We start from the raw sequence: 18,633 nt of genomic DNA, 5'->3' as shown, positions 1-18,633 counted from the left end.
ATAAATTTTTCACTTTAAAGACCAAGATCTATCACAGAAACAACCACAAAAGCAAATGAATGTAATTGGCAAACTTGAATCCATTAGTAAGAAACAATGGAATAATATACTGCTTTCTTTTAGAAAAGAAAGCAACCCTTTCAAGAGTGCAGACAATGAACGTACTCGGCCGTTAATAAGTGTACTGATGAGACAGAAAAGGTAATACCCTTTTCAACAGAAGCAATACATTCTCTCATTCTCCACTTATTAAGGTGCGAGAGTGATTTAAGGCTTGAAAATCCTGGATTTTCAAGGATCAACAAAAGAAAAAGTAAAGGGTTGATTTATGGCATTAACAAAGATTTCAAACACTTAACACTTACTTTTGCAAAAGCTTCAAAAATGTCAAAGGAAGGTGGCAGCTGAGAAGCATCCTGTATTTCTTCTCTCATGAAATGTTGAAATGTCATTACAAGTTGCCTGAGGCCCTCTTTCTTATCTTCGGTCAGTTTGTTAATATCTTTTTTAAAGGGAAAATAAATAGCACAATCACACAGTGAATTTTTAATGGATAACTTTCAGGTGTTCAATGTTAGCTATTAAACCAGATATTTCCTGCTCTAGATTTCATTCTGACAGAGAGCAAATATGTTTCTTTTTATTTGTTGACAACTACAAATTATGATACATATATTATCAATTAAATTCTGCCAAACTTCATCGACAATATAGGATCAAATGCCTATCAAAACAAAATAAATACACATACAGATGAAAACCACTACAACCAGAATCGGTAAAGATGTGCGTTACAGATTCTCCACATTATCCTGTGCATGTGTTCAAGCCATCATAAATGCTTAAAGTCAGTGAATTTAAGCAGATTTTCCCATGAAACAATTTACAACCAGAGCATAACTAACTGATAAACAGTGTATCTCAAAGGCAGGGAAAAAAAATGAGAAGTAAAAAGTTCAGCTAAAGTTCATTTGGTGAAATGTGTCACATAGCACATTGAGAAGGAAACAGGGACCAACCCAAGAAACCCCAACTTCAAGTTATTTCTACACTGAATGAACAAGATGTGGTGCTGTTTACAGCACTGTCCACAAGAGCCAAAGTCTGGAAAGAGCCCGAATGCCCATCAACAGATGACTGGATAAAGAAGATGTGGTGTGTGTGTATAATATATATATGTGTGTGTGTGTATATGTGTATATATATATATATATATATATATATATACACATATACACACAATGGAGTATTGCTTGGCATTCAAAAAGAAGGAAATCTTGCCATCTGCAACAATGTGGATGGAACTAGAATGTATCATGCTAAGTAAAATAAGTCAGTCAGAAAAAGACAAATACCATATGACGTTACTCACGTGTGGAATTTAAGATACAAAACAGATGAACATAAGGGAAGGGAAGCAAAAATAATATAAAAACAAGGAGGGGGACAAAACAGAAGAGACTCTTAAATACAGAGAACAAACTGACGGTTGCTCTGGAGGGGTTATGGGTGGGGGTTGGGCTAAATGGGTGAGGGACATTAAGCAGGGCACTTGTTGGGATGAGCACTGGGTGTTATACGTAAGAGGATGAATCACTGGAATCTACTCCTGAAATCATAATTGCACTATATGCTAACTAACTTGGATATAAATTTAAAAAATAATTAATTAATTAATTAATTAAAAAAAAAAAAAAAGATGTGGTGCTGCTAAAACCCAAATAGAAGGAGAAGGTTCCAAAGAGTAGTTATCCAAATATCACCCCTTTGAAAACTCAGTTTAATCTGTACCACAAAAACGTGTTAAGACTAAGGAGTGTACAATTAATAACATTTGAGAACACTGTACTTAAGGCAGCACGTGTGAAACCACTACTGAGCAGGGCTAATGTTAACAGTAAAACTCACTGCAAGAGATGTTAATTACCTAGTCATAATATAACACGAAAAAATGACTAATTACTTTTCTATTAAAACTTGAAAACATACATCAAGTTGAACTATAGCATAATTCTCCTGCTCGTGTCAGGTCTACATATTCTCTTTAAATTACTTGTTCAACGGAATAATTAACCCCATGATTTCTTGAATAATAATTTATTATCACTGGCACTTAGGATCCCATAACCATAAATCTATACAAGATCATCTTCTTACTGGTCTCCACCCAGAAATACTAAACTGTGTGGCAAAATTTACCCTACAAGGTCTAGCTACTTTGGGGTGAAGTCATTTACAACCTCACTGAAGAGGGTCTGTGCCAATAAGAAGGAAAAATAAACCCTACATTTACTGAACACTCTGATTTGGAAGGCCGTTCAGTGTTCCCAAACAGCACGGCCACCACTGTGGTAGTTCAAAAGAAAAACAACACTCAATGCTGTCAGACAGCCCAAGTCAGCCATACCTTCTACTTTCCTTATTATCTAAAGGACCAGTGAATCCAAAAATTCCCTGGAACCCCCTTGTTCACATCACTCTTCCTGGACATCAAAAAGAAACTAAGAGTGGGTTATGGTTCTTTACAAACTCCTAAATCGCCAAAACTACCCTGGAATAAATAAATAAATAGTCAGTCGTAGATAAAAATATGAAAAGTGTTATTAGATTTGCCTCACATAATAAAGAGAAAGAAAAGCAATGTTAAAAAGAAAGCAACACACAGGGTCAGCAAATAAATGATAGGATTCTTTTGATGGTGATATAGACAACCACTTACTTGACTCCAGATCATAAAATGAATAAAGTTTCTCCGATTCAGAGGGTGTTTCTTCCATCTATGAAGCAAAGGGGGAAAACACCAAAAACAATTTCAAGTGCTCTAATATATAAATGAATATATTTGACTATCTTTAGATATTTTAATAAAAGTCCGTTTAAAAAGACAACTTTCTATATATTCCTTCTCTTCATCACTTTCTTAGAGTTGAATTATTTAATCAGTAACAATTGTAAAATAAAATCTAAGTTGTGACTTAATCTACTAGTTTAATTTCCAAATGGAAAACTCTTTTACAACAAATTTCATACTTTTATTTCTTTTTCCCCAGCTCTACCCACAGATTTATATCACTGTAAGGATTCTGCTACTAATGATTATAGAAAAGCAGAGATGGATGAATAAAATAATAATTTATTACAAACCGTAAAACTTTGAACAAGCTATCTCACCTTTCCTAATCTAAAACATAGTAATCATAGCACCTGATTCTCTGGGTTGTTATGGGGAAAAATGAGGTCTATCGTGTAAAGCAATTAGGACAGGGCCTGGAAATAGGATGTGTTCAACAGAAGGTAGCTATTACTATAATTGCTTTCTATTAGATTCTGATGCAGTGGGTCCTGGTTCTCTATCTTTTCAATATTAATAAAGTAAAAAAAAAATTCAGACTCAAATATTATAATGATCACAGAGATTAAAGAAATGCATAATAACAAAGTTGATCTGAATTTATTATCGCTTTGAAATAAATTTGTATTTTTTAGTTCAACACAATATATACATTTGCAAATAGTGGTTAATTATACGATAGATGTCATATACTCAGTTCAAAGACAATGCCCATTTCATATTCCACATTCATTTTTTGGAAATTGAGATGTTACTGGCACATAACATCTTGTTAGTTTTAAGTGTGTAATCATACTTTTACATTCTTAAAACTCTCTATTAAATTTTATAGCCCTCCCCCCAATAAAAGTCAATAACCAACAGGACAGAACAAAGCTGGAGACTGAAATAATTTGAGAAAGAGATATTCATGTGAAATTCTGGCCAAAAAAAGGTCTGGAGGGTATTGCCAGAGGTTTATTTCAAAGAATCTAGTGAGTGTTTTGGTAAAGTAGGGGAAAGGGCTGAAGAAACAATTTCAGTGAAACCTGGCTATCAAAAAAAAAAAAAAGATAATCACACTTTCATGTAAGATTAATTATCATCTAATTAAAGCCTCACTTGAAGAAGCAACCAAAAAGTTAGTGCATTAGTTCACAGTCGAAAAGTAATGAAGGGAACATAACAGACATCACTGGCATCTCACGCCTTAGATACAGGACCTTGTGTTTCTATTCCCGGGAGGTCACACACAGAGAGGGCCCTCAAAGGTGGTGCTGCCTCACCACCACTGAGGCTGACTAACAGGAAAACAGCAAGTTTCTGTCTTAAAATACTCCCTGGAGTAATCTACCTTCTCCCTTCATATGCGTTTAAAGACAGCCTTAAATATGAATAGTACCTGCAACTTCAAGAGCTTTGGCTAAATTAAACCCCTAGCATATTTCACGAATTTTATACTCACAAGTTTGAAAACAACTCTGCCAAGAAGTCGAACGGAATCCGGGGGATACCTGGGTTTGCAGCTTTTAAGACATTTGCATTCCCGCTTGTGGTCTTGCCAAGCTTTTTTCTGTCAAGACAAGAGTGGGGAGGGAACATGTGACAGAGAAATGTAACTTTCATTTACAATGGCTTTGAACATTGAGAGTCATCAACACTAATTCAATTTCAACAGCCTAAATAGAACTGCGTAATAGAAAATGAAAGCAATATTCTAATACTGTTAATCATGCAGGATCCAGTCTTTGCCAAGCATGCAATTACCAGGCTGGACACCAAGGCTTATGCTCCCACTCTGTCCTTTAATATGCCCCATGGTTATTACCTGGCTGGTGGAGTCCAAAGAAAGAATCATTATGGCTTACTTAATAATGTATAAGATAGTCTTTTAGCTGATTAAATAGAGTTCAATAATAGATGGTAATTTTGAACACAAAAAGAAAATATCTCACCAAATTAGAAAATAAACACATGGTTCAGGAAAATTAAAAGAGGGCAGACAGCTTCCTGAGTTTCTGTGCTGCTACAGTGAGTACACAAATATCAGGAGAGCTAACATACAATAAATATGAAACCTTCCGTATTTAAAGACAACACAGAAAAGGGTTATTAGCTAAAATGACTAAATGTCACTTGCCCAGGACCGTTGTGTTTTATTTATTTTGTGGTCCTGGCTTAATCATTAACAATTAATAGTGCCTCTTTTCATTCTGAAAAGTGTGGTCTGGATGATAAATTTCTTGGTCGCTTAACCGATGATCCTAGCCATGTGCTGGCGTGGCTGAAAAGACTGAAAAGTGAGCCAGTCACCAATCCTGCAACACTGTAGATTATGGACTCTCCCTGAGTCTTAGGGTCAGAAATGTTAGAGTATCCCCCTGTGAGCGGGAGACAGTTCGACCAAACGTCTAATATGTTCTATTCCAACAGGGCTGAAGTTCCATCACTGAAATGCCTGATGCTCACAGGCATTCTTGCTTCACAAACTATAAACGTGCCTCCCAACTTCTGGCCCTATTAACATTCCTCCAGGAGGAACTCCCTTTTCCATCCACAGCACAAACATGCAGTGCAACCAAAAATTTCAAAAGTGCAGCAGCTATTTTGAAAACGGACTTTGATTCAAGTTGAAGCCAGCATTTTGTTCAGAATCACTGTCCCTGCTGAGTTGCTGTATGAAACTGTGGCCCGTGTGCTATTTCCTCATAATTCTAATCTTGAAGACATTGTTTACAAGGGGTGTCTCACCTCTTTTACCAACTATACCCATGGTTGCCTCACTTCATTTCTTTATATCCACCATGGCAATGCTTTTAATGTGATGTTTGCAATCTTTTTTTTTTAGTATTTATACTTCACTCATTTCTAAATAAGACTGAGTTGCTTCGAAGTAAGGATGTATATGAAATAAGTTTATAAAATTAGAAACAGAAAATGTTAAATCTATAAAAAAAATAGTCCTCTAGCATTTATTGAGCATCCTACAGTATGTCAGACACATGGGTGGGCAATTAAAAAACGGTAGTTCACGTGATATTCACAAAAATCCAAATGGTAGATATTATCTTCTATTAAAGATTAATAAAGTAAGGCTGGGATCTGACTACCAAGCTATGTAAACATAAAAGGGGAGTAAAAATTCTTAGTATGCCAAACAGGAGAGCTAAGTAAGTCCCATGTTCATGCACTAAATTGATCTGGGCTAGGCAAAAAAAAGCATAATGGCTTATATAACTCTCATCTGACAGGAAAGAAAAACACACAGCCTTACCAACTATCAAATCACAGAAGGAATTTATCCCAAGAATGCTAATTAATGTACTGGACAATGTCTTCAAAAACAGTTTATAGTTCTAATGGCCTTCATATAGCTACTTCTAATGTCCCTACTCACTAAAAGGCGTACTATTAAACTATAACTCAGGGAAAGAAAATGTTTCTATTTGTTTAAGGGGCTAGTCTTAGACTAGCAATTAGCAATTTACCAACATGTGTAAGATCACTTAAAAAAAACATGGTTCCGGGGGCGCCTGGGTGGCTCTGCTGATTAAGTGTCCGACTGTGGCTCAGGTCATGATCTCATGGTTCATGGGTTCCAGCCCTGTGTCAGACCCTGTGCTGACAGCTCAGAGCCTGGAGCCTGCTTCAGATTCTGTGTCTCCTTCTCTCTCTGTCCCTCCCTTGCTCACGTTCTGTCTCTGTCTTGCAAAAGTAAATATTTTTAAAAAACACATACTTCCATTGTCCAATAAGTTTGAAAAATGCTACATAATGTATACCCCACTTAGAGATCTGAAGTAATTTAGTTTGTGAGAAGTTCAGTTTGCTAAAAAGCTCTGCATTAAAGAAACGTATAAATTAGCTAACACAAGTTTCTCACGATTGTTACTGCTATCCTTTGGGAAGGTAGGTTGGTATATATGGGCTCAGATAAACTAAATTAGTGATATATTAGCTATTACATACTTTCCTTCATGTGATCTTTGAATTCATAATCATTCACACTGACAGGAAACTAGAGTGCTGATATTTTTTACTTCTGATTGAAGGGAGAACCGTGACTTTGGTGGAAGACTTTTCATTCAGTATTAAAAGCTGAGAAGGCTGACAGATGCCTTCATTGGCCATGTGGGCAGGAATGAACCACAAGTGCCAATGGGTCTCTGAGAAAGCACTCTGGCCCTGTTCAAAACCCGAGCAAGTGTCCAGATGACAAAGGACTGCACCTACCAAAATAAAGCTGAGACCATTTGGACCAAAAGATCTTAAGAACATATTTTAATCAATACTTGCTAGTATAAGAGATCATCCATAACCCCCTTACGTTTGGAGCAGCTCAGTCTCCTGACAGCTCAACCAGAGTGAAGTAGCTACAAAATGTACCCCTAGGTAACAAACCAGTTGATCTGTTAGGCGACATTATTTAGAAATAAACATCCAAATTTTGGAGAATTCTTCTCAAAACAACTTTAGGTCTTTAGCATAATTAATATTGAGTTCTTATTTCTTAACAGTAATTAGAAACTAAACAGTATGTTTCTTAAGGCTATTCCTAAATTGCTGCAGGTGAAAACACCAGAGAACATATGTATCTCCCCATTTCTTCAGCAAAAAGATATTCATTCTTTTCATCTAAAAGCCAAATCAAATCTATATAATAAACACAGAAAGCAATCATACCACTTAAAACTGGTCTAAAGCACAGTGTCAACTTTACAGTCTACTTCCTATCTTACCATGATATTAAAACCATGTTTCTAAAATGTTAATTATTAGGATTTATTGTTCAGCTTCACCATCATATCTTACTATGAGGCTCACTATCAGAGGCAAACCACAGAAAAGGCTAAGAAAGCAATCTTGTAAGGAACTGCATTTGACTTTGAAGCAAAACTCTACAATCTTACAAAAACATTAGGCATTATCTTCACTCTACAAACTATAACCTTGATCTAGACCTCAACAGCTCATAATCTATCTGCCAATTTTCTCAAAGACAACCTTCTTGATTTACTTTTTCCTACTTTTTTCCATTACTGAAATGCAGGATGTAATTAAGATTTTGTTCACAATACTGGCTGTAATGTTTTCTGTTCTCATAGTTGAAAACTAACAATAATGTACAATAGGCACAAATTAGCATGAAAGACAAAGGAAATTTAAATATTGCATTAAGACACAAAGACAATGGGAAAAAAAGAGTCTGAGATGAAAAAAAAGGAAATGAAGACATCTATGACTCAATTCCATGTATTGGTAAATGAATGACTCAAAAAACAACTTCAGAATCTCTACATTTTCATGTTTGGTAGTATTTATATTGATACAGAACATAAACTAAACCAGTAGCTCCCAGGGTGCCTGGGGGGGCTCAGTCATTTGAGAGTCCAACTCTTGATTTCAGCTCAGGTCATGATCCCAGGTTCCTAGGATCGAGTTCTGCATTCGGCTCCATACTGAGCAAGGAGCCTGCTTAAGATTCTCCCTCCTCCCCCTCCCGCCCCTACCCTGCACATGCGTTTTCTTTCTCTCTCTCTCTCTCTCTCTCTCTCCCCCTCCCTCCCTCTCTCTCTCCCTCTCTTTCAAATAAATAAATAAACAAGCAAACGAACAAACCAGTAGCCCCAAATGGGGGTAACCCTAATGTTGAGGGTTGTTTGGGAAATTTATGGAGGTGATTTTATTTGTTAGGATGCTTGGGGAGAAAACCATGGGCACTTAGTGGCCAGGAACCAGAGGCGTCGGGCACCCTGTACAGGATAATTCCACACGATGAAGAATCGTTCCAAAACCAAGATGAATTTTAAAAGTCCAACAGGGGTGCCTGGGTGGCTCTGTCCGTTGAGTGTCTGACTTCGGCTCAGGTCATGATCTCACAGTTCGTGGGTTCGAGCCCCGCATCAGGCTCCGTGCTGACCGCTTGCTCAGAGCCTGGAGCCTGCTTCAGATTGTGTCTCCTTCTCTCTCTGCCCTTCCCCCATTCATGCTTTGTCTCACTCTGTTTCTCAAAAATAAATAAATGTACAAAAAAAAAAGATTAAAAGTCCAATAAAACATTCTACAGAGGGGAAAAACTTGTTTGTAATCATCCAAGCCTGGAACTAAGCCTTGTTTCACATAAAAAAACGAAGAGCTTGTTTTTACACAGCCTTGATAGCACTGAATTTTCTAGGTAAATCAAGGAAAGATTGCATTTTAGGAACTTTAGTGAAAGCTATTTAATATTTTATAAAAGCATATCACTGAAGGCAACACCACCGGTGGTATTTGGAGTTAGCAATAACACACACTTTCTGATCCTGAATTTTGTACTTCCCTTTCCAAGGTGACTGTACAAACGCAAGTATATGACTTCTTAATTATGTCTTCCAGTCCAGTCATGCCTAAGCATGTATGTGTGTATGTGTGTATGTGTGTGTGTATACAGAGAGAGAGCACGCATTATATAATATAAAATATATTAGTTTATTGTAAGTTATCATCATTTTCCTTCTCCTTTACATTCAAGTTATGGAATTACATTGATATTGAATTTTAAAAATATGTAACTAGGTAGATTGTATTTACTACAGAATTTCATTTCAAGATACTACAGAGGACCAAAAGTATTATTATAAAAAGCTAGAGTTAGGTCTATGAGAGCTCAAAACTGTAGAACTAGAACAATGCTACACAGCACACACAGACATAAAAATATTTATTTAAACACACAGCCTGGGACAACCTCAGGGATTCTGACAGTAGTAACGAGACAGGATCAGGTGTCTGAATTCTTTTTATTCACTGAGGGTGATTCCATATGTAGCTAAGTTTGAAAAAACCACCGATCTAGACTAAATTAAAAAGGCTACTGTATATACTAATAGAAGAAACAAAAAAGTACTTTTCTATACTTATTAAACTATTATACAGTCCTATAAGAATGAACATTTTATAATACTGACGTAGGGAAAGTGTTTCTAAGCAGGACATAAAACCCAAAAAGGAAAAGAAGTACATATTAAACTACATTAAAAATAAGTAACTTTTGTACATCAGAAAGAACAAACCTAATACCACAAGCAAGGTTGAAAGATAAAGGCCAAACCAAGAAAACAAAGTCTACAATGTATAAGAAAGACAGTGTTAAATGTCTCTAAAATAAAAGGAGGTCCTAACAAAATAACTAAAGAAAGGATGAATATTTCAATTAAGGAAGGAAGGAAGGAAGGAAGGAAGGAAGGAAAGAGGAAGGAAGGAAGAAGGAAGGAAGGAAGGAAGGAAGGAAGGAAGGAAGGAAGGGAGAGAGAGAGAGAGAGAAAGAAAGAAAGAAAGAAAGAAAGAAAGAAAGAAAGAAAGAAAGACAGGCAAGCCGGCCTAGGACATGAATAGGAAATTCATGCCTAAAAAGGAAAGAAAAAATAAACAAAAAAGACAAACCACACCAGGGATCAAAGGCATGCTAACAGAAAGAAGGTAATACAGGTGGTCCATTAGTGTAGCAACTATGAATGAAACTAACAGCATTTGGAAGAGTCTAGGGTCTACGGTCTAGATCACTCCAGCCTTATCAGTAGAACTGTAAGGTTCTCTAATCTTTCTCATAGGTGTATGGTAATGAACACCAAAAATCTTAATGTGCATATTGTTGGTATACGAATAATATTTACAATACACTTAATCCTAACAAATCTAATTGGTGTACAGAAATAAGTGTAAGAATGCTCATCATACATTTATTTAAAAAACTGAAAAACTGGCGGGGTGCCTGGGTGGCTCAGTCGGTTAAGCGTCAGACTCTTGATTTCGGCTCAGGTCATGATCTCACAGTTAAGGGTATCGACCAGCATCAGGCTCTGCGCTGACAGAGCTGAAAGCATGGAGCCTGCTCGGGACTCTATCTGCCCCCTCCCCTGCTCATGCACACACACTCTCTCTTTGTCTCTCTCTCAAAATAAATGAACATTTTTTTTTAAACTGAATCATAATAATTTTTCAGCTTTTCCTAAAAGAAAAAGCTATTTTTGCCTTTTTCCTTATGCTGTCCCAATATTGTTTGAATTTTCTACAAATATCATGTTACTATATTTACAAACAATAGCGGATATCATTATCTTTCTTATGTCTGGTAACTGTGATTCAGGGAGAAGCATTTTTATATGAAAGAGAGAGCAAAATTACTGTTCAATAAACTCTTTTAAATATTTTTGAAAATCTGCTTGTAACTCAAAGAATAGCTTAAATGTATTAATTTTTAAATGCTAAAAAAAAAAAACACGCTTCAATGAAACCATTTGTAATGCAAAGACTTACTCAGTAAACTGTTTTATCAGTTTATCTTCATTCACATCCATTTTTTTAAAGTAAGTGTACTACCAATTAGGTACATCTTGCATTTACCAGATGACAGACATCTGATGATTTCTTCTAAAGCCAGTACCATTTAGAGAAGATATAAGTTACTATATACTTATCATTGATCATTTGAAATTAATGCCATCTAAAAGGAAGAAAGGACAGTAAATCCTAACAACTCTTTCTCTGGCCAGTCTCACATGGTCCTGATTACTAAAGAAGAGAATTGATGAGATGTTAAAACGGAAAGAGAAAATCAGTTTATTTCAACTTTCTTACACAAAATAGCCTTTGCACTACTATGACATTCCCCTCCCCTCCTTGGATATGATCACTACAGCTCAATAACCCATTTAAATGCCACTAAACATTGGGGACAAATGGGTGGCTCCGTCAGCTAAGTGTCTGACTTCCGTTTTTGGTTCAGGTCATGATCTCATGGTTCATGGGTTCAAGCCCCACATCCGTGCTAATGGCACAGAGCTTGCTTGGGATCTTCTCTCTCCCTCTCTCTCTGCCCCTCTCCCTTCCCCCACTCACACTCGCCAGCTTTCTCTCAAAAATAAATAAAAAATAAACTTTAAAAAAATACTGTTAAACACTGGGTTTTGATTACAGTAAATACTCATCTTAGGGCAGTTTATTATTGTGTGGGATAGAGTATTACAATGCATATCGAGACTGGTTTCAGTAAAACACATCTAATTCATGACCGGGGCTCCCCAGACATTCATTTTGTAAGAGGACTGGATTCAATAATGTCTAAGGCAGCCTCTCAATTATAAAAATCTATGATTCTGTAAAATCACAGGAACATATAATCTGAATTATGAATTATGTCAAAATAGGTCTGAAGCCTGTCCACATAAGGCTTACATAGAGCTGAAAATTTTCCTCAAATTTTAGATCATTTAGAGAGTATTTTCCTCAAATTTTAGATCATTAAAGGATGAAGAAATTGGCTTAAAATGTACAAAAAGAGAATTCTTTTCAGCCATTTATTCAACAAACGTGTTTGTCATTAATAATTGAACACCTTCTGGCGTGGAAGATTGTTACAATTTTTTTACCACATTTTCATGATTCATTCCACTCACAATCAATATTTACAGAGATTTCCTATAAGCAAAACTTAGAGAATACTTGAGTTGCCCTGCAACTTGCAGGAAGGAAAAGAGACCCAACGGTTTTCCAATCACTTACAGACCATTTAATAGCAAATAAACAATATCTCTATCTTCATGCCTCAAAAGTAGTCTAGTATTGAACTGCAGGTTGATAGATACATGAAGATCAAAGCTGGATTCTGGAAAAGGAAAACCAGAAAGCTAAGCCAGGTGTCTAACAAGCTACAGCTGACTGACAGGTATTGATTAAAATCTTGCATAAAATCTCCTTACAGCACAAGAGAGACCTAGTGATAGACGTTAGACTTATCACCTTAAAAGCTTACTGAGTGCTATATCAAATCTAGACCTTCCCACTAGGCTTAATCAAATTAGATAGGGCCAAATATAAAGATGGAGTAGGGTAGGAGAATGGTCGTAGGGCATCAAGCTGACAAAAGAAACAACAAGTATTATTTCTCGGGAAAATGGAAATTACAGTTTCCTGATTAACTGAGGAACAGTTAATAATATTAGTGCCCCAAAGTCAGTCAGCCATCATCTAGTGCAGAATTCAGGTCAAATCCATTCTGCCACCTGCTTTTGTAAAGTTTTACTGAAACACAGCCACATTCACAGTTTATACTCCCTCATTTCACACTATGACGGCAGAGTTGAATAGTTATGACAAGAAATCTACGGCCCACAAAGCCTAAAATATTTATCACCTGGACCACTACAAAATAAAAAGTCTGCCAACCTCTGATTTAGTGAGAGGTCAGATCAGGATGGAATGGCCTACGTGACATATTTTATCTAGAAAGGCAAAATAATTCACTCACCTCTACACACTTCCAATCTTCTGTGAAAGGAACTTCCACGCTAATCCGAACGTCAGCACTGTGTTCTAGCTGAACACGGCAATGGAGCACATATATTTTGTCTCCCCAGCCCAAGTAAGCATCAGGTTTTTAACTCCCAAAGTGGATTAGAAGAGCCATCAACGAATGAGGAGTTTAACGTCCTTTCTACAAGTCAGAAACCAGGGGTAAGACAGGCTGCAGAAACAGGGCAGCGGAGGCCGCCTCAAAGGGCAGTTACCTTCCGAGTCTTTTCAGAGAAGGCAGCCACCTGCCAGGGAGAACTCCAGCTGGGACCCGGCAGCAAGAGTAAATGTCAGGCACAGAAGGGGATTGAAAGTAGCCGAAAAAGAGAGACTTACCCAAAAGTCTTATACCAAACAGTGTCAAAATACCTCCTTGCTATTGGAATGACTGTGAGGAAGCACAGGAGGGTCAGAGTCGAGAATCTAGCTGCATCTGACGCTCCTGTTTCTGATGCAGAGATCAGAACTTCTACTGGGTCTTCCCGCCCCACACTCACCCTCCTACGACGGCCGCCTCCGCAGCCACCTGATTCTTCAAGTGGCGTAAAGGCTGTGAGCCCTTATTACAGAGGAGGAAATGATACCTCGGCACACTTCAAGGCTCTGCGGTAAGTGGTATTTTTAAAACAATTTATGGAGCACTAATTTACAATAAAATGTACCAATTTCAAGAGTGTAGCTTGATGAGTTCTGACATATACACACATCCTTGTAACAACACCAAAGTTAAGACAGAGACTGTCATTACCCCCCAAAGTTCCTTTGTCTCCCTTTCCATCCGAGCCCTCCAACCCGAGTAAGCGGTGACCTGGTCGCCATCATTATACACGAGCTGTGCCAACTCCAGAACAGCACTACATCCTTCGGTCTGGCTTTATTCCCTCCATGTAATGTTTCTGAGATTCACTCATGTTGCCTCAGGTAGCAGTAGTTGGTTCTTTCTTACGGCTAGTTGTGTGTATATGCAGTGTGTGTGTGTGTGCGTGTGTGTGTGTGTGTGTGTGCACGCATGTGTGTGTGTGTGTGCATGTGTGTGCATGTTCCACCTAGGAGCAGAGCTGCAGGTTTATGTGGTGAGTGTACACTTAACATTTTTAGAAACTACCAAACTTTCCCAAAGCAGTTCTATATTTACACTCCCACCAGCGGACTATGAGGTATCCACAACCCGGTCTGCACTCGGTGTAGTCAGCATTCTGCATTTTAGTCTAATGGGTATGTAAAGGTATCCCAATGGGGTTTTAACTTTCATTTTTCTGATGACTAATGATGTTGAGTATTCTTTGCTGTATATCTTACTGAAGTTCAAACCCATTCAAATCAAACCCATTTTACTGTGCTATCTTACTAAGTTGCATTTTCTTTTTTTTTTACTGTTTATTTATTTATTTGAGAGAAAGAGAGAGTGCACATGGGTGGGAGAGAGGCGCAGCAAGAGAGGGAGAGAAAGAATCCCAAGCAGTTTCCACGCTCACCACGGAGCCCCACATGGGCTCAAACTTACAAACCACGAGATCATGACCTGAGCCAAAGTCAAGAGTCAGAAACTTTTTTTTTTTTTTTTAACATTTCTTTACTTTTGAGAGACAGAGCACGAGCAGGGGACACAGACAGAGGGAGACAGAATCTGAAATAGGCTCTAGGCTCCAGGCTCCGAGCTGTCAGCACAGAGCACAACGTGGGGCTCGAACCAATCAACCGCAAGATCGTGACCTGAGCCGAAATCGGACACTTAACCAACTGAGCCACCCAGGAGCCCCAAGTGGTGAACATTTTAAATAAGTTATGGACACAACTCCTTAGCAAATTCCTAGAAAAGCAAAGAGCTCAGCAGGGGGTGTGCCTATAACATGCAAACTAACCAATCCAGAGCCCTACCTTGGCTCTCTGCTAAAGTCCTAGAGTAACTAGACCCAAGTACCAGGCAACTAGAGACCATGCCTATAATCCAAAACCCTCAGGAATTATACAAACTAGGCAGTCCTAACTGGTTTGGCCTGCTCTGCTTTGCCTTTCCCACAGAAAGCCTAATAAAGGCTCCAGCCTCAGCTTCCCCCTGCTCCCACCTTCCCTCTGACTACTGTGAGGGTTCTACATGTGGCCCTGTATGGCAATCCATGCCTCCTGTTCTAGGGCCTAGGAGTATAAGAAACTTCGTTTTCCTGAGCTTCTGCTTTCCATCTTGTGACTGCACCTGACTATCAGATGAAAGAAAACAGAACGGCGTCTATTTCTGGACTCTATTCATTGCTCTATACATCAATCCTAATGCTAGTACTATATTCTCTTCATAACTGTGGCTTTAGATTACGTCTCCAAGTCAGGTGGTCTAAATCCTCCAACTTTGCTCTCCTTTTACATAAAGGACTCAGTTTAAGTGTTCTGCATTTCCATATAATTTCAGTCAGATTATCAATCTGTGGGTCTTTGAATGAAACTTCACTGAATATGAATCTATACAGTGGTATTTTCAAAATCACTTATTGTAAGTGCTTATGGATTTTGAACTTTTAGAATCAATTAATAGATAGGACTTAATTTTGTGTCCCAGAACAGAATATAAATATTAGTCTTGACAAAAGTGAAGGTATAGGTGGCAAGTTATTGGACACAGAACGGTAAGAGACAGAGGGATGAGTGGGAATACTAATATCTTAACCTCTGAAAGTAGGGAATCGAGAGATACTATCTATACAGTAAATCCCCCTTACCCAGGCGGGATCATTACAAGACTCCAGTGGATGCCTGAAACTGTGGATGGCACCAAACCCTCTATATGTGACCAACAGGCAGGTAGTGTAGACAATGTGAACCCGCTGGACAAAGAGATGATTCACGTCCCACGTGGGACGGAGTAAAACAGCTGGGACAGCGTGAGATTTCACCACACCACTCAGAACAGTATGCAGTTTAAAACTGATGACCTGTTTACCTCTGGAAGTTTCCATTTAGTATTTCTGAGCTGCGGCTGAAATATAGAAAGGGAAACCACAGATAAGGGGACACTACTATACTTGATTAAACATAAATAAAGGCTTGCCCATATTGTTTAAAGTTATAAATGCAAGAAGGGGAAATTGAGCCTAACAGATTATAACAGTTAATCCCAAACCAACATGGCCGAAGCAGATTTTCCCCACCTGAGTCTCTTATACAGTCTTCCCCATGTCATAAATGGGGTCATCATCTCACCAGTTACTAAAGCCAAAAACCAAGGAGTCTTTCTTGATTCTTCTCTCCCTCTCTATCCTATATTCATTCCCGTTCTATTGTTTTCAGCCCCTCCTCTGAGCGCCACACAAGCATACCAGCTGCCTATTCAACATCTCCACGTGTGTTCAACAGGCACAAACTCAAAACCTGTAGGCTAGACTTCTCTCTGAACCAGCTCTTCCCTCAGATTTCCGTAAGTCACAAAACAGCACCACCATTCATCCGAAGTTGCTCAGGCTGGAAACTTAGAAGTCACCTGTTACTATTCTTTCTGCCTCACTTCTGACATCGAACCTATTGGCAAACTTTCACCTACACCTTCAAAATATGTCTCAAATCCAATCATTACCACCTCACTGCTACCACTCTACCTGAAACCATCCAAGCTTTTGACTAGATCAGTGCCTTGCATATACTGAGTTCTCAATTTGAATGAATGAATGAATGAATGACTGCATGCATGCATGAGCAAATTCAGTCAGTGCTTCCTTCAAAAGATACCCCAAATCTGACTGATCCTCTTTGCTGCCATTACTACAGTCCTAGCCACCATCATACGGTGACCAGACTACTGTAATAACCTACTGACAGTTTTTCCATTCCCTACCTTTACCCTATAACCTATCCCCACAGCAGTCAGAAAGTTTCCTTTAAAATCTTAGTCACACCATAATATTGATCCTCCTTCCCCCCCTTAGAACCCTACAGTAGCAGCCCATCACATACAGAACAAAATGTGTATTTTTTAACCATAGCATATAAAGGACTTATCATAACCTGGAACCTCTCATCTCTCCAGTCTTATCTCCTACAACTCTCTGTGTCGCCTCCTCTGGTCCAACCTCTGGTCTTCTTGTCCTTCCCTGAACACAGCATATTCACTCCTGCTTTTACATTTGATGTGCATCCAGCCTGAAACTCTCTCCTAATCTTGGCATGTCCTGATTACTTCTTTCAGGACTTGACTCAAATGCCACTCCTGACAGGTTTTAGATCGACAGATGGATAGACAGATTATAGATCGGCAGGCAGACAAATAGACAGATCTCCTTATAAACTGTATAGGTATATATCTCTCTCTCTCTCAAAATCTATTTGATGTATAGATATGTTTACACTATATGTATATATGTATGTGTACACACATACACACACACAAAACAGTCTCCCAATCGCTATCATTTTCTCTTACCTTCTTTATTTTATAATATAAAGATAATATTATATATTGCTTTATTAACTTATTATACGTCTCACCTGGAAAATGTAAGCTTCACTGGGCAAGGGCTTTCCGTGTCTTTTTTAATACTATTGTACCAGAGCCTAGAAAAGTCCTGGTGTTGAGGCCTGGGTGGCTCAGTCAGTTAAGTATCTAACTCTTGATTTCGGCTCAGGTCATAATCTCACAGTTCGTGGGACAGAGCACATCGGGCTCTGTGCTGATAGCACAGAACCTGCCTGGGAATCTCTCTCTTCCTCTCTCTGCCTCTCCCCCACTCATACCTGCGCTCACTCGCTCTCTCTCTCTCCCCCCTCAAAATAAATAAACATCAAAGAGAGAAAGACAAAGATAGATAGGAAGAAAAGAAAAGAAAAGAAAAGAGAAAAGAGGAGAGAAGGAAGGAAGGAAGGAAGGAAGGAAGGAAGGAAGGAAGGAAGGAAAGTCCTGATGTTGGGGTCCCCAGAGGCTCAGTCAGTTAAGCATCTGACTCTTGATTTTGGCTCAGGTCATGATCTCTTGGTTCCTGAAATCAAGCCCTGTGTCAGGCTCTGAGCTGACAAGAGCCTGCTTGGGATTATCTCTCTCCCTCTCTCTCTGCCCCTCCCCCATTCACACTCACATGCGCTCGCTCTCTCTCTCTCTCTCTCTCTCTCTCAAAATAAACAAAGATAGAAGGAAGGAAGGAAGGAAGGAAGGAAGGAAGGAAGGAAGGAAGGAAGATGGACTGACTCTGGTGTTGACACTAGTATTTGCTAAGGAAATCAATAGGTAAAACCATAATCAAGTCCTTCAAATCTTAACTCACTAGCCTCACATCCAGCTGCTTTTCTTTTCTGTATTTTTTTAAGATTTAATTTTTTTAGAGCAGTTTCAGGCTCACAGCAAAACTGAGAGGACAGTACAGAGGCTGCCCATTCACTTCCTACCACCACACATATTATCAACATCCTCACCAGATGGCGCATTTGTTACAACTGATGAACCTACAGTGACACATCATTATCACTCAAAGTCCATAGTGAACATCAAGGTCACACTT

General features: G+C 38.5%; 1 protein-coding gene across 3 annotated transcripts in view; it reads right to left on the bottom strand.

Moving 5' to 3' along the window:
• The window catches only part of SMYD3 (SET and MYND domain containing 3), a 684,892-nt gene that overhangs the window by 500,126 nt on the left and 166,133 nt on the right, over positions 1-18,633 (bottom strand). Inside the window, exons 3-5 of one of the 3 annotated variants that reach the window (XM_060644894.3) lie at positions 4,296-4,403; positions 2,720-2,777; positions 366-502 (exon numbers count right to left, since the gene is read on the bottom strand). The exons of 1 other annotated variant lie outside the window; for it this stretch is intronic. In XM_060644894.3, coding sequence (XP_060500877.2) covers positions 366-502; positions 2,720-2,777; positions 4,296-4,403 — 303 coding nt within the window. The remainder of the gene's footprint in view (positions 1-365; positions 503-2,719; positions 2,778-4,295; positions 4,404-18,633) is intronic. One more of the 3 variants, XM_060644895.3, reaches the window with a different exon arrangement.

This window comes from Panthera onca, chromosome F1 (genome assembly GCF_046562875.1).
Source record: "Panthera onca isolate mPanOnc1 chromosome F1, mPanOnc1 haplotype 2, whole genome shotgun sequence".
Classification (NCBI taxonomy): Eukaryota; Metazoa; Chordata; class Mammalia; order Carnivora; family Felidae; genus Panthera; species Panthera onca.
This window is presented reverse-complemented; position numbering and strand designations above follow the sequence as displayed.